The sequence below is a fragment of the Oncorhynchus kisutch genome, linkage group LG17 (assembly GCF_002021735.2).
Source record: "Oncorhynchus kisutch isolate 150728-3 linkage group LG17, Okis_V2, whole genome shotgun sequence".
Taxonomy (NCBI): Eukaryota; Metazoa; Chordata; class Actinopteri; order Salmoniformes; family Salmonidae; genus Oncorhynchus; species Oncorhynchus kisutch.
In genome coordinates, this window is record NC_034190.2 from 33,797,381 (window position 1) to 33,822,789 (window position 25,409).

General features: G+C 43.5%; 3 protein-coding genes across 8 annotated transcripts; 1 reads left to right on the plus strand and 2 right to left on the minus strand.

Annotated features, from left to right (window-relative positions):
• The first annotated feature begins 956 nt into the window (after window positions 1–956).
• Window positions 957–10,040, plus strand: LOC109907530 (death domain-associated protein 6). Of its 4 annotated transcripts, XR_002257559.2 has the most exons (12): window positions 957–1,177; window positions 1,859–2,112; window positions 2,526–2,903; window positions 3,102–3,233; window positions 3,400–3,516; window positions 3,819–4,050; window positions 5,226–5,395; window positions 5,603–5,774; window positions 5,921–6,494; window positions 6,608–6,740; window positions 8,750–8,864; window positions 9,201–10,040. XR_002257559.2 is itself a non-coding variant. In XM_031793624.1 (11 exons), exons 1-11 carry the CDS (start codon window positions 1,087–1,089, stop codon window positions 8,807–8,809), a joined length of 2,313 nt encoding a protein of 770 aa, XP_031649484.1. In that variant the 5' UTR covers window positions 957–1,086; the 3' UTR covers window positions 8,810–10,040. The 4 variants fall into 4 exon arrangements, 3 of the variants coding, with proteins under 3 accessions (XP_031649484.1, XP_031649485.1, XP_020361137.1); XM_031793624.1 differs by having other exon boundaries at window positions 8,750–10,040; XM_031793625.1 differs by lacking the exon at window positions 957–1,177 and adding an exon at window positions 1,230–1,383 and having other exon boundaries at window positions 8,750–10,040.
• An 869-nt stretch (window positions 10,041–10,909) lies between these two features.
• LOC109907533 (zinc finger and BTB domain-containing protein 22) lies at window positions 10,910–17,194 on the minus strand. Of its 2 annotated transcripts, none has more exons than XM_031793626.1 (4): window positions 16,520–17,194; window positions 15,584–15,810; window positions 14,490–15,368; window positions 10,910–14,359 (listed from the first exon to the last, which is right to left on the minus strand). In XM_031793626.1, exons 2-4 carry the CDS (start codon window positions 15,803–15,805, stop codon window positions 13,415–13,417), a joined length of 2,046 nt encoding a protein of 681 aa, XP_031649486.1. In that variant the 5' UTR covers window positions 15,806–15,810; window positions 16,520–17,194; the 3' UTR covers window positions 10,910–13,414. The 2 variants fall into 2 exon arrangements, with proteins under 2 accessions (XP_031649486.1, XP_020361140.1); XM_020505551.2 differs by having other exon boundaries at window positions 15,584–15,805; window positions 16,520–16,878.
• A 1,477-nt stretch (window positions 17,195–18,671) lies between these two features.
• On the minus strand, window positions 18,672–24,321 carry kifc1 (kinesin family member C1). Of its 2 annotated transcripts, none has more exons than XM_020505554.2 (17): window positions 24,175–24,321; window positions 23,803–23,831; window positions 23,486–23,581; window positions 23,231–23,324; window positions 23,056–23,112; window positions 22,890–22,928; window positions 22,560–22,767; window positions 22,073–22,238; window positions 21,621–21,788; window positions 21,277–21,390; window positions 20,839–21,123; window positions 20,411–20,575; window positions 19,792–19,930; window positions 19,527–19,666; window positions 19,335–19,408; window positions 19,130–19,205; window positions 18,672–18,984 (listed from the first exon to the last, which is right to left on the minus strand). In XM_020505554.2, exons 2-17 carry the CDS (start codon window positions 23,812–23,814, stop codon window positions 18,940–18,942), a joined length of 1,878 nt encoding a protein of 625 aa, XP_020361143.1. In that variant the 5' UTR covers window positions 23,815–23,831; window positions 24,175–24,321; the 3' UTR covers window positions 18,672–18,939. The 2 variants fall into 2 exon arrangements, with proteins under 2 accessions (XP_020361143.1, XP_020361144.1); XM_020505555.2 differs by having other exon boundaries at window positions 23,056–23,109; window positions 24,175–24,280.
• Between the last annotated feature and the right edge of the window lie 1,088 nt (window positions 24,322–25,409).

Sequence of the window (25,409 nt, forward strand, 5' to 3'; positions counted from 1 at the left end):
AGGATCTTTTGATTAGGGGTGCTTCTGCTTCCACACAACTTGACTCAAGGATGTGAATACTCGACGTTTTCCTTGGTCATAACCTAGCTGACTAAACTCAACTCCACGATTTAGAATGGAGTTGAGCGGCGACGAGCGTGTGCATCAAGTCTCAAGTCAGTGGATTCTTGTAAAAATGTACATTCTTCCCACCCTGTACATGTTTGTCCTGTGTCACTGTGTTATTTTTTTGTGTGTGTTGTAATCCATCGTTTTTGATAAAAGTACCGTTTTATGTGATGTCTGTCAAACTGCACCCGTATCCACTGTTTTTCAATGGAGTAGGAAGTTACTTTATGCACTACCACTCTATACTCTTATATATATATATGATTGAAAAACACGCAGATACACAGGACGAACACAGTCTCAAGGTAGGCATTAAAGAATGGCCTTTTTTTCTTTCTTTTTTTTTTACAAGTATAGACTGACAAGTGTATTCAGCCCAAACTCGTCGCTGCTGGAGTTGGCCTAGTTTTAACCATATGGTTGTACTGTCAGTTGCAAGGAGCGCAACTGTATTCGCCTAATCGCTTAATCCAAATGAAATACACATTCTTCTTATTTTTTTATGTTAATGCTATCAATATTCATCGTACGAGTCTCAGAAAAACTAAATAACGAATTTGTTTAGGTAAATGCACTATGCAGAAATCGCTCCGCCATTTCATGGTTGCTAAAATTCTAATAGTTTCAGTTTATGTGATAAAACAAGCAAGTATAATGTAGAAAATCATTTTACCAATCTATTCTTAAACTGTTGTGAAATATAAGATTTAACAAAAAATATTGTATTTTCAGCTGTTTGAAGCTGGTGTACAAAAACGAAAGTAAAAGACTAAAAAACTTAAGAACAAGAAGCATAGAAATAGCGCACATAGAACAATTCTAGCATGACAGATCCATAACACACATTTATATGTGAATTTGTTCGGGTCGACCAAAAAGTGACTTATACAGCTTTAAACAAGCTGACGGGCAAATGTAGACAATTTGGACAAAACACCTGACATGTGAAACTGGAGTAAAGTGAATAGCCAATGATCGATGATGTTACTGAGCGACAACCAACCAACAACCAATGGTAGGCTTGAATGTTCCCGAGCTCTTCGGGGCGAGACATTTCGGTATCAGGCGGGTAAGTTGACTATCATTGTTTTGTCCATAGCTAACCGTCTAACCACGGTCTTAAAACAGTAGCTTTATTATATACATCTGCATTTCATACATAAAGCTAGTAAAAGTATTTGTTTACATGTTGTCTTTGTCATACCCCTACCATTTTACCCGGAGAGATTGGCGCTTTCCTGAGCAGCAGCTAACATTAGCTTGTTGCTAACTGAGGTTAGCGAGCTAGCCAGCCAACAAGGAAACAACAAACAACAGTGGTGTTTGAAGTGTTTTTGCAGTAAACGTGTTTTTTTTTCCTGACAGAAGTTTCAACCAGCTCAAATCTAGTTTAATCAAAAAAATGAACTACTTAGCAAGAGTCCTCGACGTTAGCCTAGCATGCTAGCTCACGTTACTGGCGGTCAGTGTCTGTTTTCGTTGTAGATAAGCCTACAAAATATAAACAATGTTTGTTGTTATAACATTTGTTTTAGGTCGTGCTGGTGAAAAGGGACAGTGTGGGGTTTACAATGGATAATAGGTAGCAGTGATGTCTGTGCCTGATCCTGTGTAATTGTCGTATTGTAAAAATGGTTGACCATTCATTGTATTGGATAGACTCACTAAACCAGATGGCATGACAGTGGTATGGTACTTTTGAATTTGCCCAAGGCATCATTTTAACACAGTTGTTTTTGCCGTCCCTCAGCAAAGAATAGTCCCTATCTGATGGCGGTTGCCTCAGCAGTAGTGATGGACAGCATTGTAATCCTTGATGATGATGATGAGGAAGAGGAGAGGCCTCAACCCTCTTCCTCCACCTCCTCTAAACCCTCAGCCAATCATCGTACTCCCCCAAAAATCCAACAGCCCGCTCCAACTCACATCACCCAATCTCCTTTTGCCACAGTGAAGAAAGAAAGCCATGTTCTTAAAGCAGAAAACCAGAAGCTATTTACTGAGGTAAGAGGGTACATGGATGGATGGTGGAGATGTTTGGTGCAGTCACATTACAAATATGTCAGTGGAGCTGCAAAACTGGAAAGCACAACTACGGCTGTGGCTTTGAGTCTTTGCAGGCAATTAGTCCATCACGATCATGTCAGATCACGGAAATCATAACGAATTTGTGCGTGATCCTTTCGAATTTGGGCCTTCCCACATCACTCTTAATCAGTGTTTTTTCTAATCCCATAGTTTTGCAGGCTTTTGCTCAATCCCAGCACTAACACACCTGATTATAACTCATCTTTAAGCCCATGTATTGAGCAGGAACAAAAGTCTGCACCAACCCTGTGTCCCCCCCAGTGGAAAGATTGAACAACATTCTTCTAAACCCTTCTCCCTCGTTCACTCCCCTCCCTCGCTTTGTTCAGTTTGTAGAGTACTGCTCGGCCCACACACAGGACTGCCCTGAGGTCATGACCTTCCTGCACGCCAAGCACTCAAAGGCCTCGCCGAACTTCCTGGCCTCGGTGGAGTTCCGCAACACGCTGGGCCGCTGCCTGACGCGCGCCCAGGCCCGCCGCACCAAGACCTTTGTCTACATCAACGAGCTGTGCACTGTCCTCAAACAGCACTCGGACAAGAGGAGGCAGACTGTCGTGAAGGTGGAGCCTACCGCCGGGGAGAAGAAGGAGATGAAAGAGGAGGCACCGACAGAGGAGCTACCGTCTACCTCAGGGCAGCAGGAAGAGAAGAACGAGGAGGAAGAGGAGGAGGAGAGGAAGACGAAGAAGGCTTCCCGGAGACAGGTCAGCAGCCCCAAGAATGGACAGAGTCCATGACTTCTCTATAGCTTTATTACTCTTCTGCCCAAAGTGTGCACTTGGTCACCCTCAAGGGTTTAAAAGCATTGATTTGGTGTAGATTACTATAATGTTTTGCATCTGATAGTTCATCATAAGGAGCAATGTGCCAGGCATATCTTCACATCTCGCTCGCTCTCTCAGATTGCGTACCTGGAGAACCTGCTGAAGATGTACAATGATGAGATCCGGCGGCTGCAGGAGAAGGAGCTGAGTGTCAACGAGCTAGAAGAGGAGGACTCCAGCTACATCCAGGAGCACAAGCTCAAGCGCAAGGTCAGATCACTGAGGCCTATTGGTTCCAATGGCTCAGTTGGTTGGAGTGTGACGCTTGTAACGCCAGAGCTGTGGGTTTGATTCCTGCTTGAGCCACATACTAAATGTGTTAACTGTACATGACTTTGATAGATAGAAGCCACTGAAGTCCTCTCTCTCCTCTCAGATGATGAAGATCTATGATAAGCTCTGTGAGCTGAAGGGCTGCAGCAGTCTGACAGGCCGAGTGATCGAGCAGAGGATCCAATACAAAGGGACACGCTACCCTGAGGTCAACAGAAAGGTAACCAACATTGTTTATTGACAACCCAATGCTTTTTTGACCACTGCTAATTTATGTTAAAAAGACTATGGATGAATATTAGATTTAAAACTAACCTCAGTATGAGATAATATCAAGGAACAGAAATAAATGCATGAAAACAATAACCATTTAAATTTTATTGGTCGCATGCAGATGTTATTGCGGGTGTAGCGAAATGCTTGTGTTCCTAGCAATTGATTTTGCTGTCCTTAGTGTTTTCTCATGGCAATACAGTACACTCTGACCCCTCCTCATCCTGCTCTTCCCACCCCCACTTGCAGATTGAGCGTTTCATCAACAGTCCCGAGGCCCAGCTGAATCCCCCCGACTACACAGACATCCTGCAACATATCCGCCGGGCCAACGAGCGCCACGGCCTCAACCTCAGCAAGAAGCAGCTGACCCAGATCGCTCAGGACGCCTTCCGCGAGACCGGCAATCGCCTGCAGGAGAGACGCCACCTCGACATGGTCTACAACTTCGGCTCGCACCTCACAGACCTCTACAAGCCCGGTAAGAGAGCGTAATACACACACCTTTACATTCCTAGTTGGAGCTGTATGTTTCCGTCTGTCTTTCTGTGTGTAAGAATAAAGAGAATTACACACTAGGCTGGAAATTACCATACGATATTATTACTATACTTATGTGCCGATTTAAAATATGTATTGGGATTCTCATGATTCTATATGTATTGCGATTCGATGTTCTAAACATATTGCTCACCATGGGTGTGTTCGTAAATTCGCTCTGGCTATCTACTCAGATTTCGGAGATTTCTGAGCACTCTCATTTGAGAATGCCAGAGCGCAGAATAACTGATGAATTCACGAACGTCGGCAAAAACGCATAATTATATTGTTGCCAGCAGCACAGTTAGTTACAGTCATCAACACTCTGGATAACATGAAAACAGCCTAACCAGCTCTGCTAGGGCGAGTAAAATGGTCAGTGAGCTGTTCCCACGTTTGTGTCTGGAAGTAGCTAGCCAACGTTAGCCAGTTAGCGTGGGTGCTTGACTGGCATTGTGAGGTCAGAACGCTCAGATCAACCCTACTCTTCGGCCAGAGTGTCCAGTGTGCTCTCTGAACGCTATGAATTTACGAACGGACAATCTGACAACGCTCTGAATTTACGAACACCCTGAGGGCACTCTGGCACTCAAAATTGAATTGACGAACACACCCCCATACACATTAGAGCGGCAGGTAGCCTAGTGGTTAGAGCATTGGGCCAGTAACTGAAAGGTTGCGACATCGAATCCCCGAGCTGACATGGTAAATATCTGTTGTTTTGCCCCTGAACAAGGCAGTTAACCCACTGTTCCTAGGCTGTCATTGTAAATAAGAATATCTGTTCTTAACTGACTTGCCTAGTTAAATAAAGGTTTAAAAAAATAAATATATGTATATGTATGTATGTTTGTATGTATGTATGTGTGTACCCCACACCCTCTGCTGCAGAGAGACAAGAGCCATAAATGAGAGACATTGTGTGTGAAGCTGTGAACCTGGTAGTTGACACACAATTACAGAAAGAGTGACACCAGTATGCTGCTTTGTGGATATCAGGTTGGATGTGTGGGAACTATTTAAGAAGATGGACTACGAAGTCACTAACTCTCTCACTCCCCCCCCCCCCCCCCCCCCCCCCCCCCCCTCCCTTTTCATTTTGCCCACTCTTACCAGCCACTGACCCTGCCCTGTTGGACCCCACGTTGGCCCGTAAGCTGCGCACTAACCGGGAGGTGGCTCTCTCCAGCCTGGAGCAGGTCATCTCCAAATACGCCCTGAAGCAGGACGACACAGAGGAGGAGGAGAGGGCTAAACGGATAGAGAGAGAGAGGCAGAAGAAAGAGGTAGGAGGAGGAGAAAGGTGTTGAAGGAGACCAATTTACATTTTAGAAATGACTGGAGGTGATATTTTAAAAATGTTTTGTAATTCTGACCTGTTGTAGTCAGCCAACGCTTTTCCACATCTGCTTTGAAAATACATGGTATTTATTTACATGAATTACTATATCTGTCACCACTCACTGTCTGTCTTTTCTGTGTGTCAACGGAAGGGTCAGTCATCGGCGCTGGAGGCCACCACAGCCGATGACAATCCCCTGAAGAAGGGAGAGGATGGTGAGGGTGAGGAGCAAGCTGAGGAGGAGGATGATGATGAAGACGACGAGTCGTCTGATCCAGACATCGAGGAGGAGATCCAGGCCAGCAAATCACAAGCAGGGCCAGGTGATGAGGATGATCATTTGTATTTACACGGCACCTTTCTCAAATTCAGTGTTTTAACCCGGTTTATCCTGGGTTTTGGCAACAACATGGAGAAATCAAATTTAAAAAATCTGTTTTCAACTGATTTGGGTTTTCTTTTTTTTCAGAGGATGATGAGGAGGGGGAGGACAACGAAGTAGAGGCAGCAAACGAGAGTGAGAACGAGGTGGATGGTGGGAGTGACAGAGACCAGGATGGAGGAGAGGATGAAGGGAACGCTGAGGTGGACAAAGACTCCGTGATGAGCGGAATCAGCCCCATTTCCCGGGTTGACACCCCACGGATCTCCTCCTTAGTCGACGAATCCCCCACAGACAGCCCCAGCCAATCAGAGGCGATGGAGGTAGACAAGGGGAACAAATCATCCAATACCAACCTGACAAAGGAGGACATTGTTTCCTCCAATCACGTTTCAGCTGTGTCAATAACCACTAGTGTGGAAACGAAGGACTCCTCAGCCTCCCCCATGACGGCGAATCAGGTCTCTTTGCCACCGTCACCGGTGCTAATTTCGACCAATGAGGACTCCTGCACGGTCATCACTGAGACGAGGTCAGCGAATTGCAGCCCCAGGCCACCCAGTCCCAAAGACACCTGCAGAGGCAGGAAGAGAAAGAGGAAAGAGGAGGAGGTGAAATCCAGGAAGTCTTACAACGGGGTTCTAAGGCACCACAATGGGAGGTAAGGCTGTAGCACCAAAATGAATGATGGGAGAGAAAAAAAATCAGTGGAGATACCTATCCATTTTCAAATGTGGAGACTTGAATGAATGAATCCTCTCTGTCCGTGTGCAGTGACCGTGACCTCCCTCTGGACATGGATGTGGTGACCAGTAGCCCCTTGCAGGCGGACTCCACCAGGGCAGACTCTCCCACCCAGGAGATGGTCACCAGCTCCCAGTCCACCCCGCCTCCCAAGAAAAACAAGGTGAGGGTAAATGATGATTGCTGATGTTTAAATATCATGACACAACATTTTTTCCACATATGCTCAGCATATCAAACATACAGTGCATTCGGAAAGTTTTCAGACCCCTTGACTATTTCCACATTTTGTTACAGCCTTCTTCTAAAACGGATTAATGTTTTAGAAGACAATCTACACACAATACCCCATAATGACAAAGCGAAAACAGGTTTAATTTAAATAGAATAAAAGAGAGCCGCACATTCTAGGAGCTCAGATGCAAAAATGTAATACCAACGTTTCGACAGCCAAGCTGTCTTCATCAGGGTATACCTGATGTCGAAACGTTGGTATTATATTTTTGCATCGGCGCTCCTAGAGTGTGCGGCTCTCTTTTATTTTCAAGTTTCTACTCCGCTAGCCAGCACCTCGTCTTAATAGGTGTGCGTTTTTAAATAGAATACCTTATTTACATAATTATTCAGACCCTTTGCTATGATACTCGAAATTGAGCTCAGGTGCATCCTGTTTTCATTGGTCATCCTTGAGATGTTTCTCCAACTTGATTGGAGTCCACCTGTGGTAAGTTAAATTGATAGGACATGATTTGGAAAGGCACACACCTGTCTATATAAGGTCCCACAGTTGACAGTGTATGTCCAGTGTTTCTCCTTTTTGCTGTGGTGCTTGCGCCGCAGCAAAATCATTTCCGCCACACAACAACAAAAATATGGAACATGAACAAATATTTCTGCTGAGGTGCATTTTGAGGATGCTAGAACAGTCCACATGTACTTTTCCTCTGCAAACAAAACAAGTAATTCATAGGAAAATCAAACCACCCCATAGAACAGCTTATATATATATATATATTACACACACACATACCTAAATATTCCTCTTGTGGCGCATTGATGTTACAAGTGCTATAGGGAGGGAAACATGCATTCTATGCTGCTGCTACTCTGTTATTATCTATACATAGTCACTTTAACTCTACCTACATGTACATATTACCTCGACACCGGTGCCCCTTGACATTGACTCTGTACCGGTACCCCTTGTATATAGCCTCGCTATTATTTACTGCTGCTGTTTAATTATTTGTTATTCTTATCTTACTTTTTGGGGGGTGTTTTCTTAACTGCATTGTTGGTTAAGGGCTTGAAAGCATTTCACAGCGCGTGTGACAAATAAAATTTGATTAAACCGAGATTGAACTCTTTGGCATGAATGCCAAGCCTCACGTCTGGAGGAAACCTGGCACCATCCCTACGATGAAGCATGGTGGTTGTAGCATCATACTGTGGGGATGGTTTTCAGCTGCAGGGACTGGGAGACTAGTCGGTATCGAGGGAAAGATGAACAGAGCAAAGTACAGAGATCCTTGATTGAAAACATGCTCCAGACCTCTCAGAACCTCAGACTGGGGTGAAGGTTCACCTTCCAACAGGACAACGACCCTAAGCACCCAGACAAGACAAAGCAGGAGTGGTTTCGGGACAAGTCTCTGAATGTTCCTGAGTGGCCCAGCCAGAGCCCAGACTTGAACCCTATCTAACATCTCTGGAGACCTGAAAATAGCTGTGCAGCAACGCTCCCCATCCAACCTAACAAAGCTTGAGAGCCTCTGCAGAGAAGAATGGGAGAAACTCCCCAAATACAGGTGTGCCAAGCTTGTAGCATCATACCCAAGAAGACTCGAGGCTGTAATAGCTGCCAAAGGTTCAACAAAATACTGAGTAAAGGGTCTGAATACTTATGTAAATGTAATATTTCAGTTTACTTTTCATAAATTTGCAAACAATTCTAAACTTGTTTTTCTTTGTCATTATGGGGTATTGTGTGTCGATTGAGGGGGACAATTTAATCAATTTTAGAATAAGGTTGTAACAAAATGTGGAAAAAGTAAATGGATCTGAATACTTTGAATGCAGTGTGTGTGTGTCTTGTTCTAACTCCACTGCTGTGACGTCACTTGTGTACACTATACAAACCTCTTAACAATCTCCACTTTGTGTCATTTTCAGGTCAACGTGGCCACTCAATGTGACCCGGACGAAGTGATCGTCCTATCGGACTCGGAATGACCTCTGCCCCAACCCTACTGGGTGTTCAGGCTTCCCATTGCTAGCCTGGAACCAGGTCTGTTTATGCCGCACAAACAGATCTGGGACCAGGCCATCCCATTACTGCCTCTTGACTTCCAAACCAGTGCCTGCTAATGTGAACTCTTGAAAATGCACACATTTTCAGATGGGAGAGAGCAAACTTTTCATTACAAATTGAAACTGGCAATGGACGTGGTAGTTTACCACCAGTGTTTACATTTTGTATTTATATGCCAATTTTTGCCCAGCGTCTGGATTGTGTGAGGGAGCAGTATCACGTCAGGTTATTTTTGTATTTTAGCTGTAAAAATGAGTTTAATTAGATATTATTTTACCCGTTTTTATATATTTCTTTTGTCAATCCTTTTAGGTGGGTGAATGAATGGGTGTCTGTTCGTATTCTAGAATGCCGGCAATAGAAGATGAACCAGCGGAACACCGAAGTACTGTATCTTAGATTTTATACAGAGCCAATACACAATCTACACGTCCAACTGTCAGCGTAATCATGGATCATTTGCTGTGTGGTTGCTGTGTCCACGTAGTGCAACCTAATGGCCTGAACAACGCTATTTCTCTCAAGTAGTTACAAGAGCAACTTGGTGGCAGATTGGGCATTTGTGTTCAAGGTGCCAAATGAACATAATTGAGCAGATGCATTGACGTAAACTGCCAGGTACAGCTTTGCGTTAACGTGAAATGTAGTGCAGTGTCCTACTTTATGCAGGCATAACCCCCCCCTGAAGAAATGTTCACATTGACTTCACAGAGATAGCGGTGTTCATGCTGATGGGTGTTGTTGTAGGGGAAGTTCATCTCGGCATGTAGTAAGCAGGTAGGTGTTTAGGTTGATTTGCATCAAAGGAACGTTCATAGCGCCTCTTGCTTGAGACTGCAAACGGTGGTAATGATTTAATCAGACTCATTCTTTTTCAAACCTCCCTAAGACACTGATTGGATTCCGTTGTTTTGACCAATTCAAGAGGGTTACGGGGAAGGTCATTTATTTGTTATCTAATTTTTCTTTTAGTACACTGAGAAGCAAAGATCACATTTCCTTTTAAATAAACTTTGATAAATGAAAGTGCTTTGTGGTAACTCATTTAAAGCAATTAGGTAAGTTGTCCTTGCAAACAAAGTGCCACATTGTTGCCCAACGTTGTTGAACAAGGCAGATTTTCCATGAATAAAGCCGACGTGGAACTAGTAATCACATGTCAGAAATGCGTGTTTGTTCTACATAACATATTTCTATCTGAACACTCCACAGGTGTTTTGTGGGTAAAGGCATAGAAAAACATGAATTGTACATTTGGAAATGCGAAAACAGATTACAGAAATGGACTTTATACTTATTTAACTTGGCAAGTCTATTAAGAACAATGTGTGCTTTGGGGACCTAGATCCAACCCTGGGGGGGGGGGGGTGCATTTTTGCCTGACTGATAGAACGGGTGCTGTATGTGGAGGATGAGGGTTGCAGTAGGTATCTCAGAGGGGAGTGAGACTTGAGGGTTTTATAAATAAGCATCAGTGATGTTCTATAAGGAGCCTTGGTGGCAAATCGGATGGCCAAATGGTAAAGAACATCTAGCCTCTCGGGAGCACCTTTACCTGACGATCTATAAATTACATCTTCCTAATCTAGCATGGGTAGGATGGTCACCCAAATCAGGGTTAGTTTGTCAGCTGGGGTGAAAGAGGAGCGATTACGATAGAGGAAACCAAGTCTAGATTGAACCTTAGCCTGCAGCTTGGACATGTGCTGGGATAAGGATGGTGTACTGTCTAGCCATACTCCCAAGTATGAGATGACTACCTCAAGCTCTAAACCCTCCGAGGTAGTAATCACACCTGTGGGGAGAGGGGCATTCTTACCGAACCACATGACCTTTGTTTTGGAGGTGTTCAGAACAAGGTTAAGGGCAGAGTAAGCTTGCTGGACACAAAGCTTTGTTGTAGAGCGTTCAACATACAATCTGTGGAGGGGGCAGTTTAGTACAAGACTGTATAAAGACAAATGAAGGCCTTTAAAAAAAAAAGTTGGTTCTTTTGTAACATAGATCACACATGGCACAGCTTGCTAAAGGTATTTTATTTAGCCTTTTGATAAAGATCACATTGATGTACTTGGCCTAAAGTAACAATGTCTAAGAAAGACTTGCGCCTCGCTCACACCGACTGCGTCATTGTGTTTTGGTACACCAGAAGTACATTCATTTCCAATGGAACACTGCGTTTGCCTTGCAACATGGCAGTTGCAGTGCGTTCTGTGTGGTGCATACATACGTTGGATTTATCGAACGTATGCATAAAATGATATGCGTAGAAGGCTTGACAGACATTATAGAAGGTGAATGTTGAATTTTTGTTGCACACATCGACGATGCTGCGCAATGACGCTGTAGGTGTGATCGAAGGCATTAGGCAACAACTCCGGTTCCACACGCGTGCAACAAGTGTTCAATATCAAATAATATGTAACTCAAAATATGCACTATTCAGAAGTTAAACAGTATATTTCAGACCTAGTGTACAGTAGCAACAAGCTTTCTATATTTTAACCTCACAATTTTTCCTTTTATGAAAAAAAAGGTATTTATCCTGCCATAAAGATGACAACTGGATACTGGCTGTTAAGTGTCATACAATAGTACAGACTTTAAGATCAACTGATGAAAACGTGTTACATGAAGTTGAATCCTTTTATGTGATGTAAATGCTATGAAATGCAGCCAGGCAAGTTATTGAACAGTCCTCTATTGAAACCATACTGTAAAGTCTTGAAACAGTCCATGGAATTCCTTTTCAATCTCACAAATAGCAGCCAACTTGAGAATTAAGAGGGAGTCAATACGAAACTCACTATTGACCAAAAGCACTTTCTCTATAAACAGTGGGGTTTGAAATTGACACCCTTGATCATGAGAAAAATGACTAAAATACTGAGCTATATTATATGCTAATACAATGCTAAGAGAAATCCATTTAGTTTATTTTTTTTCCCTGAAAAAGGTAGGGGTAAAAATGGACATCCCTGTTTTTGATACCTCACCTTGTGAGGATAATGACATTGAGCCTTTTTAAACATGTTTTATGAGATTGGAGAACACATTGGGAGGGATCTTAGACCATTCCTCCATACAGAATCTTTCCAGATCCTTAATCTGCGCTTATGGACTGCCCTTTTCTGTCTGGAGACAGATGGCCATTTCTTTGTGGATTTTGATGTGTGCTTGGGGTTATTGTCTCACTGGGAAGATCCAGTTGTGGCGAAGTTTCCTCCTCCTGGCCAAAATGTCCTGGTACTGGGTCAAGCTCAACTCTCAGTCTCTGGATTTGAAACCCAATTGAAGAGGGCAGTCCATAAGCGCAGACAAAGGATATCAAGGATGTGGAAGAGTTTTGAATGGAGGAATGTTCCAAAAATCCCTCCCAAAGTGTTCAACAACTCATAAAACATTTTAGAAAAAGGCTCTGTGCCGTTATCCTCACAAGGTGGGGTATTGAAAAAAGTGGTGCCAGGAGTAAAATGATTGTCTTAAAAGTCTCAGAAACACTCTTTCTCTGAGCAATTGTATTAGTATAAAATAATATTTCCAATATAGCTCAGTATTAACATTTATACTCATTTTTTATCAAGGGTGTCTATTTTCAGACCCTACACCCACTGTATGTTCTAGTAAGGCAGTCACATTAAGCATATAAATTAGTGTTAAATAGTTCAATATTCCCTATTTGATAAATCTAAACATATCTTTCATTATATTCACTTCAAATGCAATTTCCTCAACTGCTGCAATCATGACATTCTACCACATGATTTAACAGATAAGCACACAAAGACTACAAGCAACAAGTTTTTCTCCTGAATAAAAACATAGCCACAACCTTCATAGAAGGTAAAACCCTGGTAAAAACATACAGAATCCTGGTGGATACAGCTTTGTTGAGCCCGCCTACTGTTAATAGTACTCAATGTCTCTCGAGGCATGCATTGGAATTTGGCAGTTTGAGTAAGGAATGATCCGTAAGTAACCCAAGTGTCAGACTAATGCTTTGTTGTCTACGATCAATATTAAATGAGGATGACTTGTAAACACACTATACACTTTATAGTTTTGCACCTATCATAATGGGAGCAGATTAGCAAGTGATGTAATACTGTACTGTAACACTGGAATTGGACATTGAACACATCACCCATGTGGAAGGGCATCCTGTGAAACAAGACCGCAGTACAGCAAGGGTCTTCTTCACAGACACTTACTTGAAATGCACTCATTCCCTGGCAGAACAAAGCGTAGAATATTGTAGAACACATCACTTGCAACTTTCCTCTCTATTTCTAGTTTAGACTTTACCAAAAGTGTTGTTGGTGAGTCATTATCTCTTTTGATTTTTGGTTTTCTTACTGGCATGTGCCACAAAACAGTCATACAGAGAATAACCTTGACATGTCCAGTACACTGAACTGCACAATGGTCCCTAGCCATTTTCCAAGGAGGGGCACTTTCCAGAGGTCATTGGAATACCTCTCCAAAGCCCCTTGTCTTAAACACACAAATGGTGTTCACCCGTTTGGTCAAGTGACACTATCATTATCACCAACCTCAGACACTTCCTCCTCACACCCACCTTGGCTGACCCCCAGACCAAACACAGAACCTTGACCCTGCAACACGCTCGGAGAGTTGACCCCTAAGTGCACTCCTGCACTGGCCATGGTCAGGCAAGAGACGGCATTGCTGCTGCTACCTGTACTGGAATGATGTGGCGACAAGACAGAGATCCCAGTCCTGCCACCAACGGCATCTTGACTGGCCGAGAGGGGGAGATGAGAGAGGTGCTGAGGGGAGACGCCATCAGTGCGGTCGGACCCTCCCCCATCCTCGTGCCTGCCAGCCGCCCCGCCACGTCTCTCGCAGTGGGAGCGGTGCCGCATGTAGCTGTCGCGCCACATGAACTTCTTGCCGCAGCCGTGGCAGTCGTAGGGCTTGAGCCCCGTGTGGGTCTTCATGTGCTCCGTCAGGTGGTGCTTCATCTTGAACTTCTTGGCGCAGATGGGGCAGTTGAAGGGACGCAGGTCCAGGTGCATGTTGATGTGGCGGTCGCGCATGCTCTTGTGGGTGAAGGTCTTTCCACAGTGGCACATGAACACCTTCCCTGAACCCCCGCCACCACTCCCATCCAGTCCATCTATGCCACCGCCCAAACCCCCCTGTGCTGACAAATGGACCGCTCCATGCTCTAAGTTTGGCCCTTTAAATGGTGCCCCAGCCATGCCTATTCCTATGGGTTGTGGGGAGTCTAAAGAGGATTGGCTGTACATGAGGATCTGGTTGCCTTGCATGTCTATGGGAAAGAGCTGAGCTCTAGCAGCAGCAGCAGACTGGACTTGGCTGAGTAGGGCAGAAACAGCTCTGCCACCACTCTGACCAGCACTGTCATGAAGGTGCTGTGGGGGAGTCTGGTCCATCAAACCACTGTCAAACTTGAGGTAGTCTTCAGAAGATTGGCAGTAATCCATCTATGAAAAAAACTGATTCAGTTTGGTAACGATCCAAAAATACAGAAACTGACAGTTGTCCACCTGATAAGTTAGAATGGTAAGTAGCCACATACACAGACAAACATTTTGCATCAAGGGTTTAACTAACCTGTGTCTCCATCTCATGGTCCGCTCTGCTCCTCAGCTCTCCAGACAGAGTCCTGACATTGGATATGTTGAACGTCCTCTCCCTCAACATCTCCAACTCTCTCTCCTCTTCCTCATCTGGCCCTTCCTCCCCCGACACCACAATCAGGTCATCGTCCTGTGGTCTCTCCGTCTTCACCACCAACCACTGCTTCCGGGGCATGATGCTGGGCTGGCTGTAGGTGGGTCGCTTCTGGAGAGGGGAGGTGTCCCCGTCTTGGTAGGACGACACTCCAAAGCTGTCGCTGACTCCAACCTCTTGGTCCGAGACAGAGGTTGTCCGTTTCCTCCTGCTGCTCCCTTGCTTCCTATGGTACAGGAGCTCTTCTTCATCCTCCTCTTCGATCAGGAAGGCCCCCTCGGCCCCAGAAGGGGTGCAGTAGCTGGGAGTGGCGTTCACGCCTTCCTGCCCTGCAGCTCCAGCTGCCCCCCCTCCGAAGTTGACATCTCTGGGGCTGAAGTAGTTGGTGCTGCTGGGAGACTGGCTCTCACTCAGGGACGGGCGGCTGGGAGGGTGAGGGGCTGCCTGGGTGTTGCTTCCACCTGCTTGGGCACTCCCAGCCCCTAGGGAGCTTTCACTGCTACTGCATCCAGGGTTCCCCTGCACTCCCCCAATGACCCCCTGGGATGCGCTACCCACCACCCGCCCCTCTTTGAGGAGCTCTGTGCACTTGTCCACGATGTGCCACATCTGCAGCACGCTGCCCACGGTGAGGTAGTTGACGATGTCTTCGCGGAGCATGCGCAGCTGGCCCGTGTAGGCGCAGCTCAGGACGCTCTCGAACGCCAGCGGGTCCATGACGGCAGGGATGGAGACAGTGGACATGTTCTTCAAGAGCACCTGGGGGGAGGGGGGGAGACAGTTAATGATGGCTGGTGATATCCCAATGCACAGAATCAAGGTTATCGTAAGCTCTCACTTTAGTGCAGCAAGTTGCATAGTGCCATAGGCCTTGGACGAAAACTATCTACATGAGACACTATCAGAGGCTGTTAGAGTTAAACTAAGTTCAGTCTGGCTCTGCAACGCACCAGCAAGCAGAACAAGACACACACCTGGTCGTGAAAGTAGGGTGAGGATGCAGCTAGCACGCAGCGGTGGGCCTTGAACACCTTCCCCTGGACCTGGATGGAGAGGTCACAGAGCTGGCCCTCCTCACGCTGCCGATTCAGGCTGTCCAGTACAGACGCCTGGGAGCTGGGGAAGCACACCTGAACCACCGAGCCAGGGGGGGCACCTGAGCTGCTACAGCCCTGCCCCATTGACAGAGAATGCATCTAAGCTTTTGAAGAGATGGAAAGTTAAGTTTGTGACAGAATAATTCAAAGGCCACGTTATATCAAGTGGTGGATGAATGTTTTATATCCTTTCAGTTTTCCTAAGATTGACCCTTTATTAGTGCTTATTAATGCCTACCACAAAACATTGTTCAACCACATTCCCCAAACAGTATTATGAAATTGCACTAGGTGGTCAATCAACCAATCAAAACTAATGTAATGTAAGCTAAGCTTTACAGATCACAACAGATTCTTTCTTATAACACATTGACTCAAATTTCTCTGAATGACAGACACTACCTTGAGACTCAAAAACATGTATTCACATTTTGCTGGGGTTAATGTTTACAGCCTACAGATTGGTTCTTTAAATCAAAGTTGTCACATGCATAGCAAAATAACATATAGCAATGCAATTAGTTAGCACAGGCTTGCAGTCAGTCAATTATTCTAACCAGCTAGCATTTGTAGCCAATCTAGCTCGCTAGTAGTAAAGCAAGCTGGTGTGTAAACAGTCTGCGCCGGTGGACATGCGTTGAAAAGGCACTGTTTGGAGTTTCTCTCGTTAAAAAGCATAGTAATTTTCAAGCTCTTAATCGTGAGAGCATCATTTAGTTACAACTAAAAACTGCCTTCAATGTCTATCTACTGGTAGCTAGCTAACATTGGCTTGTTAAAACGTATCTAGCTAGCAAGCTAAACACAACTTACCGTTTCAGAATGTGCACCCTTTGAAACAATTATGTCAAGCCAGACTCTATACCGACAAGCTACCCTCTCTCCGTTGTTTACGTATACATTTCCAATGGTATGATTTGTTTTCCATCGTGTTTTGCATACAACCCATCATGCGCCGCCTTTGAAGAAATGCCAGACGAGTAAAAAAGTAGCAGGGTTGTCTCGATTACCGACTAGACACTGGAGGTAGCATAGCAACCAAGCTAATTCAACCTCTTGTGGCGTTTAGTGAAAGTGGTAAAACAAAGAAGCGGTTAGTTAATTAAACCAGATGTATACTGGACAAAAATATAAACGCAACAATTTCAAAGACTTTACTGAGTTACAGTTCAAGGAAATCAGTCAAATAAATTTATTAGGCCCTAATCTATAGATTTCACATGACTGGGAATACAGATACGCATCTGTTGGTCACAGTTACTTAAAAAAAAACTAGAGGCGTGGATCAGAAAACCAGTCAGTATTTGGTGTGACCATTTGCCTCATGCAGCATGACATATCTAGACTCGATCAGGCTGTTGCTTGTGGAATATTGTCCCACTCCTCTTCAATGGTTATGCGAAATTGCTGGATATTGGCGGGAACTGGAACACACTGTCGTACACGTCTACCCAGGGAATCCCAAACATGCTCTATGGGTAACATGTCTAGTGACCCCTCAGGTGGATGGATTATTTTGGCAAAAGAGAAATTAACAGGGATGTAAACAAATTTGTGCCCAACATTTGAGAGAAATCATATTTTTGTGCAAATGGAACATTTCTAGGATATTTTATTTCAGCATGTGAAACATGGGACCAACACTTTACATGTTGCGTTTATATTTTTGTGGATATAATGAGATGCTCATATCTAGGCGGGAAGGCTTGCGGCAAGTTTAGGTCTGCATATTAAACCCATAGAAACACATTGGGCTTATTTTGAACATATTTAGTGGAGAGTGAGCGCTCTCACTTCGCCTCTTCCTCTCTGAATAAATTGTATTTCAGTTTAACCTCTCTGAAACAGATCTGAAAGGTAACATTATCAGACGAAATAACCATTCTGCTTAGCGGGGGAGATTTTAGCATGTAAATCTTGGTGGGGCAAACAATAAATGTTTATGCATGCCAGCAAAGCCACAACACTAAACAATACATTCATTGCGCTATAACCGTGACAAAACAGTGCCGACAAAACTGTTGGGACAGCTTTATGTAGGCCCTAACAGTAGAGCTTTCTTTTCAGCACCATGGAGTGAATCCTTACACCTGGCTATCAGCAGAGCCTTGTCTGGCATCGAAACAGTTAATTCAGCCTCATTTACGGCCTTTTTGAAAAACAAAGCTGATATGGCTGACTTGATTAAACAAATGTGGTTTCTACTGACAGTTGAGATGTATGGTATAAGGGGACGACGAGCGGATAAGAGGCTATCCGTAATTTCGATTAAGACGTTAATGCTAGGACAGACGTAGTCAATATAACTATTTGTTCAGCTTTTGAAATCTACAGCGACAGAATTCAGAACATGGTTCATCCTTACAGTATTCTCCCTGTACACCAAGCCAGAACCGTAGGATAAATAAATGGGGGCATATAAAACAGACTAGGAAAGCTCTTACAATATTCAATGATTACATTTCTCTAAAACAGGCTATAAGGCTACATCTGCAACATCATGTCAGAACAGTAGGCTAAATTATTAGGGTGATGCACATGGGCTACTAACAGCTTACTACACAACATACACTTAGTATTACATTCTTGCCTACAGTATACATATCTCCTGCTTATCTCGCTTGATAAGATTTTGAAAGTATGATGTTGACATCAGTCCAATCAAAGCTACTGTAGATATAACTTGATTTGACCTGTGGCTAATGACCTTGAGACTTTTTGTATGGTGAATTCTATTATAAGTCTATTGCAGCACCCAAGATCTCTACATGTAGATTTAAGGCGTGGTACAGTGGTGTTCCCATGAGTGACAGAACACTGAGCCAATTATGGCGAAACTAAAATTACCAACCCCTACACTCCATATTTTCCACTGGCTGCCCCACCACCACAGAAAGCACTCAAATAGGCTGAAACATCTGCATTTTGAAGCTGCCTTGTCCAAGAAAGCAAAAGGGAGACAATGTTTGTATGTAGCTTTATTAAAATGAAAATATATTTTTTTTTATACTCAAAACAGAATTTTTCAGCAAACTCTGGGTAAATGGTTGGGCAAACAAAAAAGGTGGGTAAAGACAAAGACTTAAAAAAAAAAAAGAGCTTTTATTGACTGTTGTATCTCTGATCCAATTGATTAAAAATGAATAATATAAAATAACCACTAACACAAGGGCATATGTCTAAAAACCACAATGTACAGACACCACATTAATTTCTCTCCACAGGATGCACATTTACTTCCGGTTAGCTGATGCTGTGCCAATAACACAATCATTCACCTGCAACAGAATAAATAAACTGTTAAAAAAAAGCCATTGTTATTCATATATTTAAACAAAATATGCACAGCATTAATATGAACATGTTCCAGAGTGAATTGTATGTTGTTTAAAAAAATAAATAATAATGTGCGAGGTCACAGACCTTGCTGGCAAACCGCAGAGAGTTCAGGGTCTCTGGGAAGCTGTCTGCCTCTGGGGAAATGTTGACAAACATCAAGCTAGAAGAGCAGAGACAAAAGGTTACATACTTTGATCTGCTCATAATCACAACCGTACAACCAACAGTCAATTAAAAAGACTAATCCGAGCACAAATCCCATTCAAACTTCGCTCATAACCCAACTTACGTCTTGCTGTTTCCTCCGAGGCAGCTTTGGAGAAGATACGTCAGCTTTGAGTTTCTGTACGGGATATAGCTCTCCTGGAATACAGACAAAGAGTGGGAGGGTAAGTGAACGCAACCAAGCCATAACTTACAAAGCACCTGTGGCTCCATAAGCAAGCCACCAGCCTAGAGGCATTGGGCTGCAAACATATACCTTATTAGCCAAGGCAGCGATAACAATCCCAAGGTTGGTCAAGGAGCCGTTGATGGCCGTCATCTCCTTGAAGCGGTCCCCTTGGGATTGGCTCTTCTGCACCCGCTCGCTGCCAGCCAGGTCCACCAAACACAGAGAGGCTGCAGACAGACACAGGAACACCCGTCAGGATTCTCATACCAGAACGCAATCAGACAACAGGATTATCATTTGTTCTAATTTAACATCTCAGCCTGTGTTGGTTGCAGATGTACAAAACGATTACATTTGCACTTGACATCTCTCCCAGAGTTCTCGCCCTCAATGTCAAGCTGGAACACAGAGTGCGAGCGGGAGGAGTGGTCGTTCATGTTGGTCCGGGCTGTGGATCGGTTCTGGTTGGCCAGTGCAATCAGGTTACAGACCTGGATGAACAGTTGGTCAAAATGGACACATTAGATTAGTTTATAGGCTAGGGGGATACTTTATTGCAGAGGGATTTGAACCGCCCATACAGGTTTATCAGACAACTGCTCTACCTCCGTGTTTGACATGTAGGACAATTCAGGTCCTAAATGGGGAACAATGATTATTATTTACTTTTTCAAAAGAGGCTACTTCACATCATTCCTTTACTGTAGCACTATTGAGGTAATTATTATGCACTTACTGGTATGCATTTGTACATACCTATACTTTAATTCTACACAAGTCACTGTCTCTATGGATAAGTGCCATCCAAATTACTTAAAGGTCGACATAGCGAAATGATGTTGCCTCAAGACCGAAACAGCGCTTCGCCCCTCTTAGTTGCAGAAATTTACCTTTAAAATCTAAAACTTACAAATAAAATGAAAATCAAACATTAGTTAAATTTAAGATAATATGAGTGTTGAAATGCCCACCTCATCCTCAGAGTTGACCTTCTGGTAGGTCAGATTGGTGACAGTGACCTCGTTGTTGGCGCTTTTGCGAATCTCATGCTCCGGTCTCTTGTTGGCCTTGCCAGTGTAGAGGAGATCACGCAGAGTTTCGTTGTAGATCTCAACGAAACTGGCAGTAAATGTAAACTGGGGGGGGAAATGTACCGGAATCCGGCCCAAAAAAAAGGTTGACATTGCAAGTACCATGCATTTACACAAGCTTTAACTCATTCCACTTAAATATCAAAATGGGAAATATACAGTATCATCTGATCTGAAAAGCAGAAACACATCAATACAGCAAAAGTCAAATCAACATATTCAAATTCCCTGTTCACTATAATAGAAATGTCCAGCTGTAGGAACAGCTACCACTCATTCAGATGAAAACCAATGGCATCATTCGGTACCTTCCATCCCTGCTCCCGCAGTTTCTTGGAGGCCTGGAAGATCTGCTGCACGGCCCGGGGGATGACCCCACGCATGTCCTCCATCTCACCACCCTCCATGGTGTAGGTTTTGCCACTGCCAGTCTGGCCGTAAGCGAAGCAGCAGACGTTGTAGCCGTCCAGGGCTGACTGCACCAGGAGGGAGATCTCCTCAAACACATCCTTCTGCGGGATGGAGGGCCCAAACACCCGGTCAAAGCTGAAGTTGTAGCTCTTTTGGGTGTCTCCGGAGCGCCCTATGTGAGACTACGTGGGAATGGGGAAGTGATGATTTGTTTGCAATCTTTGACATTTAAGAATAGAGTAAGATTAGAGGTCCACACTGAAAAACATACAATTACTTAAACAATGATTATAGTGACCCATTTCATGATTGTGCTTCAGGTGTGTGATTGTTACCTCTTCAGTCTTGGCCAGTGTGAGAGCCTTGTTGTCATGGGCCGGGAGCTGAATATGGTCACTCTGCCCACCGGCCTGCAGGGGGCGCACTCTGCAGAAAACTCTGATGTTTCCCTATAGAAATGAGAGAGAGGTCAGTCTTGTTAGTGTGAGAAGATCAATGCAACTTTATGCTCCTCCATCATGAGCTACAAATGGACAGGGGCCTAGCTAACTAGAGCATACAGTTTGTTTGAAGCAGAAATATAAAAAAATTATTCAATAGGCCCCAGAGAATTGAATTTTATGCAATACAATCATATCTCAAGGAATTGAGCATTCCCCATACTGAAACACCCCCTTGCCTTGAGCTCTTGGATTGTGTTGTGAAGCTCCCTGCGCACCATCTCTCCACAGTGAATCTCGTCTGTCTGGCGGGCCACAGTCTCCTCCAAGTTGCGGACAGTGTCCTGGGTCTCCCTCAGGGTGGTCTGGCAACGGGAGAGAGTGGAGGCCTGCACAGAGAGCTGGGTCTGGTAGAAAGAGAGAAGTCAGACACATATGCACTAAAAACAAAACAAAATCTTGGGCTGCAACAGGGGCTGGTGACAAGCCGTAATGGCAGTGAGTTTGAATGAGGCTGGGCCAAAAAGGGCTATGCCAGACCTCCTTAGATACTACTGACCAAGGAGCAGAGACACATTAGAACACCAGCTATACTCCATGCATCTCATGTCACAGCAGTCAAGGTGATCCGTTGTCACAATGAGTAGGCCTGCCTGCCATTTCACTTCTTGTGTGGGAGAACATGTCCTACCTGCACACTGTGAAGCTCAGCCTCCAGACTCTCCCTCAAGCCCAGAAGAACTTTGTGCTCATCGGTGAGGTTGCATAAGTTCTTCTCCAGGGAGGCCTTCTCACTGGACACAATGGCCAGCTGCTCTTTGACACCAGACAGGGAAGCCAGCTCCAGTTCATACTGGCTGCAACACAGTAAAAATGGCTAAGATTGACAAACACCAGGACAAAAAGAGTAACATGTAGTGATACCATCAAGTTACTATTACAACACTACTGGCTAAATGTATGCATAAAGTTATGACTATTCCTCGACTGAAGAAAGGCAAGAGATCATGTCAGCTATTGGCCCACCTGTTTTGCTAAATTAACACTCTCCTTTGATGTTCCTTATGCAAAATAAGTCACTCTTTCTTTTTTAATGTGGTTACAATGCCCTTTCCCATGCCACTACACCCATTTTCACATAATAGTCAACCCTCTGCATGTTCCCTGGTACTCTGTACCTGAGCTGTGTGTGGAGTTCTTGTAGGTCTGAAGTCATCTGTGCTTCCTTCTGCCTGCTTTTAGCTACAGACTCCTTTAGGCTCTCGTTCTCCTGGGCCACCGTTTGGACTTTTCTCTGGTAATTGGAAATCTTGCCCTCCATGTCCGTAACTTTTCCCTTCAGGTCCCATGCAGGCCGCCGTGAACCCCCAACAGCTGCTATTGGTGCTAGGGAAACACATTCAACACACTCATGTTTTAAGATATGGAAGAGAATGTTTGTGGATGCAGTATACAGAAAATGTGATTAAGGAAGGACCATGTGATTGAAAAGGGACTTGGGTACCTACCTGCTTTAGCAACAGAGGCAATGGACGGCTTCTGAAACCCTATTCGGGGTTAAATATATATATATTTTTTAAAAGACAACGTGAAGAAATATTACCAAACAAGGAACTTACAAGGCTAGCTATTAATATCACATGCCTACATATTTCTCAATACATAGCATCTCACCTCTAGAGGGACCAGCAGCTATAGTGGCTGCTCCTGTATGCCGAATCAATTTGGCTGCTAAGAGAGAGGGTTATAAAATACAAATAAATACTGCTAATACAGAAAAACAGTACTAAAACTATGAAAAACAAGATGACATTGGCCCAACCAGTCGTTGAAGTTTGAGGACACTCACCAACAGCGCGCTTTGGTGGAAGGGGCCTCTTTGTTCCCGTCGCACTTGCTGTCGGTCTCATCTTTGGGTCCGAATCAACCCTTCTCATCTTTTTCTAAAGGAGGAAAAAAAAACTAAAAACATTTACTACTGGCAATTAAGGATAATTTGGAAACAAAAGGACACGTCTAACTTGTGTTTGTGGTGCATTTCTAAAGGAATTGAACATGTCCATCATCACTGTCTGTATTCGTTTTGCAAAATGTTTTTACACACCTGAGCAGGTTGTTGGTCTGAGCAGGAGTTTATACTCTCACTGCTGCTAGCGGAGAGGACCCTTTTACCAGACATGACTGGTAGTCGGGAGTGGTTCTGCAGAGGTTAGTGAAGGAAAAATCACCTAACTTTACAAAGTGACAGATTGTAGGAGGCAGTCCATTTAGCTGCATGTTATTTTTCTGTACCTGCCAATAGAGAAAGAGACTAAACTAACTAGTTCCTGGCTTAAGCTTGTTTATATCCAAAACCACCCTATTCAGATTGGTAGCTTACGTTAGGTTGATAGTTAGCTGGCTAGTTATAGTCCCACTCACCTCTTTATTCATATGGCTTGAATGTGTACCTGAAACAGAGGGAGCAACATGTAACGCTGACCATAAATACATCAATGGCATGACATAGGCTAGCTAAAAAGAAAAGAACATTGGCCAGTTAGCAAGTGGAATGGTGGGTGGAATTAAACTAACTTTGTAAAGGTTGTAGCTAGAAATCCGTGCTTTAGTTGTGTGAATAAACCAATAGCATGTTAGCAGGAGTGTAGCTAAAATTACGTTACCGTTGGTATAACGGAAAAGCCATAGCAGGAAAAACAAAATTCAAACAACCGTTCATTTGAACCACTCTTCGTAATTATAAACATATAAACAAAACATTTCACGCATTTTAGTTTATTATTATTTACTTACCAATACGGGCATTCACACTTTTTTCGCTGCAAACACAACAGCCGTTTGAATTTCAAATTGAAATGTTTTGGTGGCGCTTTACACCGTCCAACGTAATTGGCTGACCTTAGCCCAATCGCGTTATAGGAAACACAATCCCTCCTTCTCTTTTGCCTTACTACCCAATCAAATTTAAATTCTAGTAATTTAGGGGATGTACAATTTTCCGCATTTCCATTCGTGGATCCTGATACAGAACATCCATTGATCAGTCGTGGTGGGATCATTGAAATTAAATATCGAATATAAAATATAAATATAGCTCTGATTCATCAGCGTGGCGCTATAAAATAACTATATTTTGTTAAATATGAGCAGATTTAATATGAATCTTGAGTCAGATACTGTCAAGATGGAATACCTGGAATTGAAAGACAAGAAAAACAAACACATTTAAATATTATGTAAACCAGTTTTTTTATTCTCTGTTTGAATTCATTAAAATCTAGCTTTTCCCCCGAAAAATATTTCCACAACACATTGGCAAATTATATATTTTCTATTAATTATGATGATTATCAAATCAAATTATATTTTTAAAATGCGCTGAATACAAGTGTGAAATGCTTACTTACAAGCCTTTAACCAACAATGCTTTAAGAAGTTAAGAAAAAAAACGTGTTAAGTAAAAAAATAAAATAAAAGTAACAAATAATTAAAAAGCAGCAGTAAAATAACAATAGCAATAACTAGGCTTTATGCAGGGGTTACCAGTACAGAGTCAATGTGCAGGGGCACCCGGTTAGTCGAGGGATTATGATGATGATGATTACTTTTATTATTATGTTATAGATTAAATACATAAATTCTAAACATGTTCACATTCATCAAAACCTACTGTTCCCAAAATACATTGTTCTCTCATCATATACTGTTACCCCATCAGATACTATGGGTTGAGGTCTTTTGGCAAAGGTGGTTTTGCATTTAGATGGGTTTAGTGATATTTTGCTGGCTTGGACCCATGTATCCCAGGCTATTCAGGGTTGTCTGGTGCATGGTAATGTCTGAGCAGGAATGAAGTAGGTTTAAGGGCATCATGTCCAGCTGTTGTTCACGTCACTGGTAGCAATGTCAATGATGATGGGAAAAACAGTAGGCCTATGTGATGGGAAAGCCATATCTGATAGGGAACAGTATATTGTTGTGATGGCCATTTAAAGTGGTTTAACCCATAGCACGATGAGTAGGGTGTT

What these genes read in the sequence shown, in the direction of transcription:
- LOC109907533 (XM_031793626.1), bottom strand. Translation starts at nt 15,805, where the DNA reads ATGCATTCTCTGTCAATGGGGCAGGGCTGTAGCAGCTCAGGTGCCCCC. An exon ending in CACCCTACTTTCACGACCAG is followed by an intron (nt 15,369 to 15,583) that starts GTGTGTGTCTTG and finishes CCCTCCCCCCAG; the next exon opens with GTGCTCTTGAAGAACATGTC. An exon ending in ACCATGAGATGGAGACACAG is followed by an intron (nt 14,360 to 14,489) that starts GTTAGTTAAACC and finishes TTTTTTTCATAG; the next exon opens with ATGGATTACTGCCAATCTTC.
- LOC109907530 (XM_031793624.1), top strand. Translation starts at nt 1,087, where the DNA reads ATGATGTTACTGAGCGACAACCAACCAACAACCAATGGTAGGCTTGAA. An exon ending in AGAAGGCTTCCCGGAGACAG is followed by an intron (nt 2,904 to 3,101) that starts GTCAGCAGCCCC and finishes TCGCTCTCTCAG; the next exon opens with ATTGCGTACCTGGAGAACCT. An exon ending in CGCCTCCCAAGAAAAACAAG is followed by an intron (nt 6,741 to 8,749) that starts GTGAGGGTAAAT and finishes TGTCATTTTCAG; the next exon opens with GTCAACGTGGCCACTCAATG.
- kifc1 (XM_020505554.2), bottom strand. An exon ending in TGCCTCTGTTGCTAAAGCAG is followed by an intron (nt 22,768 to 22,889) that starts GTAGGTACCCAA and finishes GTGTTTCCCTAG; the next exon opens with CACCAATAGCAGCTGTTGGG. An exon ending in CTGAGCTTCACAGTGTGCAG is followed by an intron (nt 21,789 to 22,072) that starts GTAGGACATGTT and finishes TCTTTCTACCAG; the next exon opens with ACCCAGCTCTCTGTGCAGGC.